At 38.1% G+C, this 12,333-nt stretch overlaps 1 protein-coding gene across 1 annotated transcript; it reads left to right on the forward strand.

Annotated features, from left to right (window-relative positions):
* Positions 1–6,284: 6,284 nt before the first annotated feature.
* LOC101741528 (RNA-directed DNA polymerase from mobile element jockey) lies at positions 6,285–8,669 on the forward strand. The gene has a single exon (XM_038018945.1). The coding sequence runs from the start codon at positions 6,285–6,287 to the stop codon at positions 8,667–8,669; it is 2,385 nt and encodes a 794-aa protein (XP_037874873.1).
* Positions 8,670–12,333: the final 3,664 nt, after the last annotated feature.

A 12,333-nucleotide genomic window follows, 5' to 3' on the forward strand; every position in this document is an offset into this window, starting at 1 on the left:
GCCGCTATGGCGAACTGTATCTTTCCCGCGGTGTGGAAAGAAGCGGACGTTATCGGCATACATAAACCCGGTAAACCAAAAAATCATCCGACGAGCTACCGCCCGATTAGCCTCCTCATGTCTCTAGGCAAACTGTATGAGCGTCTGCTCTACAAACGCCTCAGAGACTTCGTCTCATCCAAGGGCATTCTTATCGATGAACAATTCGGATTCCGTACAAATCACTCATGCGTTCAACAGGTGCACCGGCTCACGGAGCACATTCTTGTGGGGCTTAATCGACCAAAACCGTTATACACGGGAGCTCTCTTCTTCGACGTCGCAAAAGCGTTCGACAAAGTCTGGCACAATGGTTTGATTTTCAAACTATTCAACATGGGCGTGCCGGATAGTCTCGTGCTCATCATACGGGACTTCTTGTCGAACCGCTCTTTTCGATATCGAGTCGAGGGAACCCGCTCCTCCCCACGACCTCTCACAGCTGGAGTCCCGCAAGGCTCTGTCCTCTCACCCCTCCTATTTAGCTTATTCGTCAACGATATTCCCCGGTCGCCGCCGACCCATTTAGCTTTATTCGCCGACGACACGACTGTTTACTATTCTAGTAGAAATAAGTCCCTAATCGCGAAGAAGCTTCAGAGCGCAGCCCTAGCCCTAGGACAGTGGTTCCGAAAATGGCGCATAGACATCAACCCAGCGAAAAGTACTGCGGTGCTATTTCAGAGGGGAAGCTCCACACGGATTTCCTCCCGGATTAGGAGGAGGAATCTCACACCCCCGATTACTCTCTTTAGACAACCCATACCCTGGGCCAGGAAGGTCAAGTACCTGGGCGTTACCCTGGATGCATCGATGACATTCCGCCCGCATATAAAATCAGTCCGTGACCGTGCCGCGTTTATTCTCGGTAGACTCTACCCCATGATCTGTAAGCGGAGTAAAATGTCCCTTCGGAACAAGGTGACACTTTACAAAACTTGCATAAGGCCCGTCATGACTTACGCGAGTGTGGTGTTCGCTCACGCGGCCCGCACACACATAGACACCCTCCAATCCCTACAATCCCGCTTTTGCAGGTTAGCTGTCGGGGCTCCGTGGTTCGTGAGGAACGTTGACCTACACGACGACCTGGGCCTCGAATCAATTCGGAAATACATGAAGTCAGCGTCGGAACGATACTTCGATAAGGCTATGCGTCATGATAATCGCCTTATCGTTGCCGCCGCTGACTACTCCCCGGATCCTGATCATGCAGGAGCCAGTCACCGTCGACGCCCTAGACACGTCCTTACGGATCCATCAGATCCAATAACCTTTGCATTAGATGCCTTCAGCTCTAATACTAGGGGCAGGCTTAGGGACCCCGGTAACCGTACTCGTCGAACTCGACAAAGAGGTCGACGTGCAACCTAACCCATGCATCAGCCCGCTGAGTTTCTCGCCGGATCTTCTCAGCGGGTCGCGATTCCGATCCGGTAGTAGATTCATTCGCGAAACAATTGCTCTTGAGTTGTTAGGTCTCCTTCGGAGGCGCTCGGGCAGTTGTTAGCAAATCCCACCCCTCTTGGCTGAGCCTTTGCTCGCCCACCTGTCCTGGTGAAACTGGAAAGGCCTTCGGGCCACCAGTAAACTTTCAATCATAAAAAAAAAAAAAAAAAAAAAAAAAAAAAAAAAAAAAAAAAAAAAAAAAAAAAAAAAAAAAAAAAAAAAAAAAAAAAAAAAACTTTATGTTGATTCAAAAAAGCTATGGAATTTATGACGGCTCTAACAAAAAAAATTTAAAATCGCTTTAGCCAACATTAAAAATAATAAACACCTCTGCGAATTATTCTTCAAAAGCAAAAAAATCAGTAGGCATTTTTAGTATGTAGACGTAATTGTGTACATATACTGTACTTATCAATAGTGTAGACATAAAAAAAATGTAATTTTAAATTAAATCGACTAACAAAAAAATTTTTTATTTTGTTATTTTTCTTTATACAATAATCAACGCATTATATACCTATATATTGGCGCAACATTACTATTTAGTTAACTAAGATTAGTTAAAGTTAACTGATTCCTTGATATCGACATTGTTGGTTAACTATTTTAAGTGCAACGCGTGTAAACAATTCCTTAAGACGGTATTCATAAGAATTCATTCAGTTACCGCCACTTCACAGCCCACTCAGTTTCTCGTCGGATCTTCTCAGTGGGTCGCGTTTCCGATCCAGTGGTAGATTCTGCGAAGCACTGGCCTTGCTAGGGCCAGTGTTAGCAACACCTCTTGGCTTGAGCCCCAAGAGCTCACCTACACCCTAAGGTAACGCTGATATAGCCTCTCAAGGCTTATCAGCATGAGTAGGAAAAAAACGTACAATACATTCCGTCTCGTTCGGCTGAACTAGCCGGAGCTAGCCGGAAAAGTCAGTCTTATTTACAATCACTATGGAAGGCAATGGCAACAACTGACGTAATTACGTCAGCGAGACGTCACCATTTGTAATAAAAACAGCGCTAGTGGCACCGTCATCAGTCGTTGACGTCATCAGAAATGGTGGCGTCATCATTTTTAAAACACCATGGAACTAGTCACTCCATCATATATAATTAATTATGTTACAATTCGAACAGTATTTTACAGGAAGTTTTGGATATATGTATTTAGTAAGTGGAGATCCACTGGTACAAGTAAAAAATAATATGAAATAACAACAAAATCAAAGAATGCTTTCTTCCCGTTTCCTTATCCCGCTAAGTGGGATCGGTGCAATTATCCTAACAACAATAAATCAGACAATGCCGTTAGATACAATTTAATTTTTGGAACGAAGTTCCTTATGGGACGATGCGGAGGGGTACCCTAACCGGAAAAAACGTCCGTAACGTAAGATTTTTATTAGTAATACACACAGTGTAGGACTTAACTTTGTAATAACGTACAAATTAGTAATACACAAAGTGTACGACTTAACTATTGTAATAACGTACAAAAAATAATATATATTTTTTATCATTCATTGAGGACGATCTCAGAGCGTTCGTTCGTTTGCGCAATACACTAACTCAGTGATTCTCAACCTTTTTTCTTGTTGCGGCACATATTTAACGATTTCAAAATTTGGCGACACACAAAAAAAAAGATAAAAATTATTTACTTACTACAAAATACTGCATAAATAGTTTATCAAAAATTTTTAATATACGAAATAAACAGCTAAAATATACTATAATTTTTTTTTTGTGGATTTAAATATATATTCATGTTTAAAATATTTTTCTTTTAAAATGATATAATTTAATAATATTAACATTATTATATATTCGCAAAATTTGGCGGCACACAAAAGTGCCGCGGAACAGTGGTTGAGAATCACTGCACTAACTTTTTTTTTTTATGATTGAAAGATTACTGTTGGCCCGGAGGCCTTTCCAGCTTCACCAGGACAGGTGGGCGAGCAAAGGCTCAGCCAGGAGGGGTGGGATTTGCTAACAACTGCCCGAGCGCCTCCGAAGGAGACCTAACAACTCAAGAGCAATTGCTTCGCGAATGAATCTACTACCGGATCGGAATCGCGACCCACTGAGAAGATCCGGCGAGAAACTCAGCGGGCTGATGCATGGGTTAGGTTGCACGTCGACCTCTTTGTCGAGTTCGACGAGTACGGTTACCGGGGTTCCTCAGCCTGCTCCTATTGTTAGAGCTGAAGGTATCTAATGCAAGAGTTATTGGATCTGTTGGATCCGTAAGGACGGGTACGGCACTAACTCTTATGCAAACAACCGTGAATGAAGTGTACCACAATAAGATCGCACGCTACCGAATGACCGTGGGTTGTTGCGAAACCTCCAGTTTTATTTTCTTTATACCTCGAATAGAACTTAAAATTAATATTTTTATAATAAGGAACTTCGTTCCTATCCGGTGTTCCACGACACCACATATCTTTTTTGGTTGACCCTTGCGATTACAGTGAATTTCGGTTATAACGACGGCGGAGGGGGGAGGGCACTTTAATGTCTTCGCTATATCCGAAATAATAAATAGCCATGTACATATTATGATGTATTTATTTAATTATGGTATACACGGATGTTATTGAGCGTATTATTTTTGAGCGTTGTTATAGCACATAATGCTTCTCTAGCTGTTGGAATTTCATTTAGATTTCAATCTTCTTCCTCTTCTTCATCCTCCTTTTCTTATCTTTGAAGCACAGACTCAATAATTTCATAATCAGTCAAGTTATCAGTAGTAATAAAATCTGTTGAAGTGCTAAAATGACATTTAGCCCCATCTGTTCGTCCGAAATTTGACCGATCAACAGACCGGGCAAGACCGAGACCTAGATCTAGACAAACCGGATTTCTCTAAATCTACTTGAAACTTTGAATAATTCCAATTAGATTTATCAAGAAGATAGATTTCTTTACTTTTTTTTTTTTTTATGAATTACTAGCTGACCCGGCACACTTCGTAGTGCCTCAATCGATAAATAAGAGACCTAAACTTTTGTATAAAATAAACTTAAAACAAACAAAAGGAATCCTTCCGACGGGGGACACATCAAAGGAAAAACAAAATTGTGATTTTTATTTAATTCCAAGCATTTTCAGCCTTCATTTTAAGCCTTCTCTGGACTTCCACAAATAATTCAAGATCAAAATTAGCCAAATCGGTCCAGCCGTTTTCGAGTTTTAGCGAGACTAACGAACAGCAATTCATTTTTATATATATAGATAGATTAATAATTCGTCTAAATACTGCACCTGACAGTTCTATTATAAATAATACGGGCTACTCAGATTTTACTTTAATTTTCCGATAAAAAAATTATTTAAAACGTTTGCCGGATATAATATTATAAAGTTCTTATACGAACTAATGTACCTAATAAAAACACGATAAAAGTGGCACATGTTCCAATACATTTTGTTTATACAATACGCGTTTCAAAATAAACGACCAAGCAGCTTTAAAAAAATAGGATGCGAATCGAATTAATACCTCCGTCATAACGAAAAATCTACGTTATATTGATACCTATTAATGTTTTTTTTATTAATAAATAACCTACTTAGTGCCATAATAACTTCAAAATTCAATCTCCAATTTAAATTAAAAAAAATGATATTTTTATTCCACCTAAAGAGTATCAAATTCACTCACGAGACACCATCGGCTATTTATATGGGACCCTTAACATTTTGGGAACATCTTTGGTTGTTTGACTTTAACAAAGAACTATTTAAAATGCGGGCTTGCAAAGTTGTCTCTTTGTCCTATTACTGTTTAGCTAAGTCGGTAAGAACAACAACGATGATTTCGCAGATTAAAAGCTTTTTTAAAATCTATTTATAAGCTGTATAACTTATTTTAATGGTCTCTTCCTATAGTATCTCAAGTAGAATATTTATTTATTTATTTACTACGAGGAGGAAATAATAGAAATAAAAAGCCAATTAAAGGTCCTCACCAATATAAACAAATTAAAACACTCGAGAAACAAAAATATAGAAACAAAGAAATTAGCAAGCAAGAAACAACATAAGCAAAGGAGGAATACACCAGACCAATTTAAATGTACACTTATATATAAATGTCACAAAATAATAAAAATCAGTTGTGCTACTACACATCGCCGGTGCTATGCTGTCAATACAATGGGTTCGCAATGGGCGAATTTTTGCTCGGAAAACAGTGGAACATCAAGCTATAGCAATTAAAAATGTGGATAGTCTTAAGCTTTTAGTATAAGTTGTTAATGTATTTTGCTAATAATGAATTAGTGTATTTGATGATCGCAATGCTTGACATATACTACCAGAATGTGCAGGGCCTTAGAACTAAGACTAACGAGGTTTCAAAAAATATTCTGACGTTGAATTATAAGATTATTGCATTTACTGAAACCTGGCTCAACTCAAATATTTCTAATCACGAACTGATCGATGATAGATACATTGTTTATCGCCGGGACCGATCAAGCAGTGGTAATTCTAAAAAAGACGGCGGTGGGGTGCTCTTAGCTGTTTCTAGGGACATACCGTCTGCTCGTGTCAAGAGTTGGGAAACAAATGTGGAGGACTTGTGGGTCGCTTTGCATATTAACATTGGCTCAAGTACTAGCAAGCTTGCTATATGCGTTGTATATCTTCTTCCACCAGTTAAAACCGAAACTCTCAAGTATTTTTTAGATAGCGCAGATAATATTGCCGATCGGGCCGATGATCTTGTTATTTTAGGTGATTTTAACTTGGGTTTTATTAGTTGGGACCCTCATAAGGATAGTAATTATATGGTACCCTCAAACCATAACTCTCCTCTGGGACATTCTATTACTGACTTTGTTTTCATTAACAATCTCTTTCAAGTCAATGCAATTGCAAATAGTGACAACAGGTTTTTAGATTTGGTTATAACCAGCTGCCGAGATGCATATGTTGTGAGCCCTTCGAGCGAGCTGAGCAAATGTTATAAGCAGCATCCTAATCTACTGTTGAATTTGCCCTACAATAAACTTGTCTATCTTAAGCCCAAATGCAAGCCTAGATATAACTATAGAGCAGATTATCCATCCATAGTTAAAAATCTGAAAGGTGTTGATTGGCAAACAAAGTTATCGGGCTGTGAAAATATTGATTTAATGCTGATAAAATTTTACAAAATAGTGGACGATCTCTTAGAAGAATATGTGCCGAAACAAACCCTTAATAAATCTAAGTTCCCTAAATGGTTCAGCACCTCCTTCATCAAACTATTACAAGAAAAGGAAAAAAATCGGAAAAGGTTCAAAAAATACAGAAACCCTAGAGACGAAATTGAATACCGTCTGCTCCGCTCTAGATGCCACGCAATGTACGATAAATGCTATTCAGATTATAGGAATAACATCGAAGCTAATATCCCTAAAAACCCTAAGCTTTTCTGGAGCTTTATTAAACATAAAAGAGGTAGTGACTCATCCATACCTGCATCTATGAACTTGAAAGATCAGGTAGTAAAAACAGGCCCTGACATTGTGAATCTTTTTGCAGAACATTTTGCCTCAATTTACTTGCCCAGCTCAACGCCTCCGGATAACTTTACGCTTGAATCTCAGTGCTGCGGGTCCCCACAACGGATGTTGTGTTCATTGGCTATCGAAGAAATTGAGGTGCTTAAAGCGATCAAAAAGATCGACTCTGCGAAGGGTGCTAGCCCGGATGGGATTCCGCCGGTATTTGTGAAAAGATGCGGCTCTGCTGTAGCTCTGCCTCTGTCCTTAATATTTAACCGATCATTAGCGGATGGGACATTTCCGTCCGAGTGGAAAAAAGCGCGCATTGTACCAGTCTTTAAGAAAGGAGAAAATTCTGACGTTAAAAACTATCGCCCTATTTCCATCCTGTCTTGCTTCTCTAAACTATTTGAATCGATTGTCTATCCTGTAATCTTTCGGCTTGTGGACAGTAGCATCTCGGATTCACAGCACGGTTTTAGACGTGGTCGCTCAATCGTCACTAACTTGGTCCCTTATATTTCCAATGTGTCTAATGAAGTTGACTCAGGCAGGCAGGTTGACGCCATCTACACCGACTTTAGCAGTGCTTTTGATCGAGTTAACCATTCAATTCTTTTGAGGAAATTATGTGGGTTCGGTGTGGATGGCCCACTTTTGAAATGGTTCGAGTCTTACTTGCAACAGAGACCTCAGTCGGTGTCTGTAAATGGATTTAACTCAAAAACTTATTTTGCAGATACCGGTGTGCCCCAGGGATCACATTTGGGACCCCTTCTTTTCATAATCTTTATTAACGACATAGTCGATAAAGTAAGTCACTGTAAGGTGTCACTATTTGCCGATGACCTCAAGATATACAAAACCATAGTTTCTGTTGTCGACTGTCGCCAATTGCAAAGTGACCTAGATGCGATCCTACAATGGTGTCGCTGTAACAGTATGACACTCAACGCAAATAAATGCTTTCACATTAAATTTACTAGAAAAAGAAAGCAACTTGCTACGGAATATAAGCTTGATGGTACAGCACTGGCAGAAGTTAACGAAATCCGAGATCTTGGCGTGATAGTTGACAGTCAACTTAAATTCACCTCGCACATTAACAAGTCTGTCACAAAAGCAGCTCAAATGCTCGGATTTTTGAAACGTAACTCGGGCGGATTTAGGCGTCAGCGCACCAAAATCTTGCTTTACCAAACCTTGGTGCGCAGTCATCTTGAGTTCGCCAGCGTTGTATGGAATCCGTATTATGCCGTGCATTCGCAACGCGTTGAGAGCATTCAAAGAGCGTTCACTAGGCATTTAGCTTATAATTCTAGCGGTTTTTCGCACAGAAATCCTTACAAAGAGCGCCTAATTAGGTTTCGAATGTGTTCTCTTCGTGAACGGAGACTTTTATTGGACATGTCCTTCTTCCACAAAGTCGTAAGCGGTCAATATCAGTGCAGCTACTTTCTAGAGAACATGCCTTTAAGGGTTCCCCGTACCTATCCTCGCGGGAAACTCAAATATATTTTCTACACCCCACCTGTAAAATCTAATTTGGGACGGCAGGCACCTCTCCGTAGAATAATTGATGAGTATCATTCCCTTATCACAGTGATGCCCGATCTTGATGTGTTCCACGACAAGTTGCGTGTATTTAAGGACAGAATAGGAAAAGAGGAAAAGGGACCTTAACTTTAACTTTAATCGTTGATCATTTCTTGTTCTATAACTGACTTGTTGTTACTTGACATTATATCAACATTTCTTCTTTTCTTCTTTTCGATATTACATGACATTTTTAGACATTTTTATTAATATTTCAACAAATAGTACTGTTTTTTTTTAATTATTATTATTATTATTATTATTGTATTCCATTTTCGAGCCGATGAATTGCCAATGCTATGTACGCCATTGTTGTCACATGCATCAGGCCATAAATTAAATAGTTTAAATTTATTTTCAATGTTAGATGTTTGTGATGTGGCAGTACTTATTTAAATAAATAAATAAATACAAAAGACAATCTTCCCTTGAGTATAGCGTTTTATACGTATGTGGATAGCCTCCATCCTTCGCAACTGTGGCGTGATCATTTGCTTCGGATTGAAGGGCAGGCAGCCATTTTATCAGTGATTACAATGACATGTTGAGTAAATCATAACTTCAACATTTGTCTAGGAAGACGTTTCGTGCGAATTCAGTAGTGATTTTGATCTGTTTTGTTGTTTTTCACTGGTGGTAGGACCTCTTGAGAGTCCGCACGGGTAGGTACCACCACCCCGCCTATTTCCGCCGTGAAGCAGTAATGCGTTTCGGTTCGAAGGGTGGGGTAGCCGTTGTAACTATACTGAGATCTTAGAACTTATATCTCGAGGTGGGTGGCGCATTTACATTGCAGATGTCTATGGGCTCCAGTAACTACTTAACACCAGGTGGGCTGTGAGCTCGTCCATCCACCTAAGCAATAAAAAATAAAAAAAGATCTAAAAAAATCATTATAATGTGGTATCGGACAGGTAGTCGTTGGTGATACTATGACACAATCAAAGATACACATGGTAAAGGTAGATCATAATATGCAGGATTAAGAAAGATAGAATTTCAAATGAAAAGTCCAATATTTTTAAAATCTTTTAATACGTTGCAGTCAGAATCTTTCAGAGGTAAGTAGTTTTCGACAAAGGTAGACTAAATCTCAAACTAAAATGAAATCCATAACCTTTGATATAAAAGAAGACCGTAAGAAATCCAATAGCGAACTCTTTATTACTTAACTGAACTAAAAAAAATGTTTTTTTCTTGCCAGAGTTAAAATTTTCCCATAAATGATTCTTTGAACAAAAAAAGTGTTTGTTGTAGTAGTTTTTAGTCATTTAACACATTTCTTTTTGCTCTAAATAGACAGAGAAGCTCACGGTCCGTGTGGTTTGAATTTGTTCTTAAAACCAACACACCCGGCAACCTAAATGTCACCTTCAGCCATCAGTCAAAGTCTAAAATTTCTTGCCATAATCATCCTATGTATCCAACCGAAATGCACGACTACTTAGCGGCAAAAATAAGCAGAAATCTGGCATCTTAAGACACAATAGAAATGGTTATTTTAGTAAAAAATTTAAAGGGTTGAATTTTATTTAATATCGGTAGCTATTCAATCCTACCTTATGAATGAAAATTCGACATAGCAGCTCAGTATTAACTGATAAAACTGGTGTTGTATCATTTGATAAAACTAGAACAAGTCTCGCTCAAAAGTCCGCGGAAGCTTTAATTGAGTTAGAAGGCATGTGTTCATTTCATTGTTCGCTTATATTTTGGATTTAAATTAGAAAAAATTATAAAAATATCCACAAGACAAGACCACTTTTGCATTAGTTTTTAAATATCAATTTGTTAACATAAAAATATTTTTTAATTCGAATGTACTGTTACGTGAATTTAGTTCTAGGGCTGACAACCCTGTCAATAGTGCTGACGTCACTCCAACACCTCAATTAAAGTGTCGTTGAATTATTCATCACAATAGTTCAAGATTTTAGATTTTCATGATGCTTGAGAAAACAATAAAAGAGTAATCTTGAATCTCAATTGTTTTGTGTTTTAGATTGATATGGTTTATTGAATTCGAAGCGATGATATTCTCTTTAATGGTAAACATTTAGTGTATTTCAAAGAAAATGTTTTCGCGATTAATTAAAAACATTTCTGAAATGTTTTCGAAGAGTACCTATTCGAGTTTATTTTAGAATAACTTTTTTGTTTCTTTGTAATTGTTATGTCCTTTAGAATAAAAAACGGCTTACTATATAAGATACTATACTATATAAGATAGAATACTATATAAGATATACATCATAGTAAGACTATACATACATAAACAATAAAAATCTTACGTTACGGACGTTTTTCCCGGCTAGGGTACCCCTCCGCATCGTCCCATAAGGAACTTCGTTCCAAAAACTTTTAGAGAACATCAACTAAATATTACCTCGGAGCTTTGCAACTATCAAAGGTAATTAGCAAGAAACGTGCTTAAACATTACTTGCATTATTGTCTCCGTATTTCTAGAAGACACGCGCGTCGGATCAGCGGTATTATATCTCTAACTACACGGGCCTTTGTCTGAGCTAGGTGTATTTGTCTTGACTCGTATCTGTACGTGGTACTACATTAATTTTACCTACTACACAACTTAGTTTGCTTATATAAAGTTATTATTAAATTTTAGTTTATGAATTTAAACAAAGATATTCGTGGTGATGCCGTAGCAAGTTTATTAAAATCGACGCGATAAAGCATTTTTCGAAATATTTTATTTGGTTCAGTGACCCTTGGTTTTTCGAGTTAATGTGGATAGTCATTACTTCTAACGCAGTCTGATGTTTCGCTTCTCTACTGGAGAGGGGAATCACGAGTTCTGCTGCAGCCAAAGCTTTCACATCTGCCAGATGTTTGTCTAATGCAGCGGTCGGGGAACTTTTTTAATTATTACCCCAAATATTTTTGTGTAAGTTGATGGCGAAGGACAAAAAAAAAACGAAATCGCTTCTTTTAAGCATCTTTCGTATTATAGCCCCCATGATAATTTTGAAAAGAAAACAATAACTAAAAATTTTATTTAAACATCATTTATTCTATCAATATAATACCTAGTAATACATAACGGTAATAATAGTAATATATGTAATATATAGTTGAGGAAAAAAAATCGCCACCACAGAAAATATAAGTAAATGATAATTTCTTGTTATTTTATAATTCACATGATATTTTTCTTGTATTATTAGATGAAAAACTAGTTTAAATTTTATATAATATAGCCCGCATGGAAGTTTCACTTCAATATATACTTTTTATTCACAAAAGTTTCATTTTTAGCTCCCAAAATTTCATTTTACCCCATTTGGGGTAATTTACCCCGGTTCCCCGACCGCTGGTCTAATGCGATTATTTTCAACAATAAATTTAAACCCGTTGAAGTCGCATTCCTACCGCCACCAGCTCAACGAGAATATACACAAACAAATTCTAATTTTACTGGTGGTAGGAGGTCTTGCTAGTCCGCACGGGTAGCTACCACAAGCCTGCCTATTTCTGCGGTGACGCAGTAATGCGTGTGGCGGGTAGCCATCATACAACGCAAGATATTTCACAGATGCCTGAATCTCGCTTACGACATTTTGAAGATAAGCTTGCGTATATACAAGTTCCGAACAACAACATTTGGACCGTCGGTCTACCGAGCAATATCACCCGCTCGGTGGAAGATCTTCCCTTTGTCATTTAAGCCTCCCAAAATGCGTTTCTGTTTGAAGGGCAGGGCAGCCGTTGTACTGTTAAAATTGAGACCTT

Source organism: Bombyx mori, chromosome 22 (genome assembly GCF_030269925.1).
Source record: "Bombyx mori chromosome 22, ASM3026992v2".
Lineage (NCBI taxonomy): Eukaryota > Metazoa > Arthropoda > Insecta > Lepidoptera > Bombycidae > Bombyx > Bombyx mori.

Excerpts from the sequence above, each read along its gene's own strand:
- LOC101741528 (XM_038018945.1), top strand. The coding sequence starts at position 6,285 with ATGGTACCCTCAAACCATAACTCTCCTCTGGGACATTCTATTACTGAC.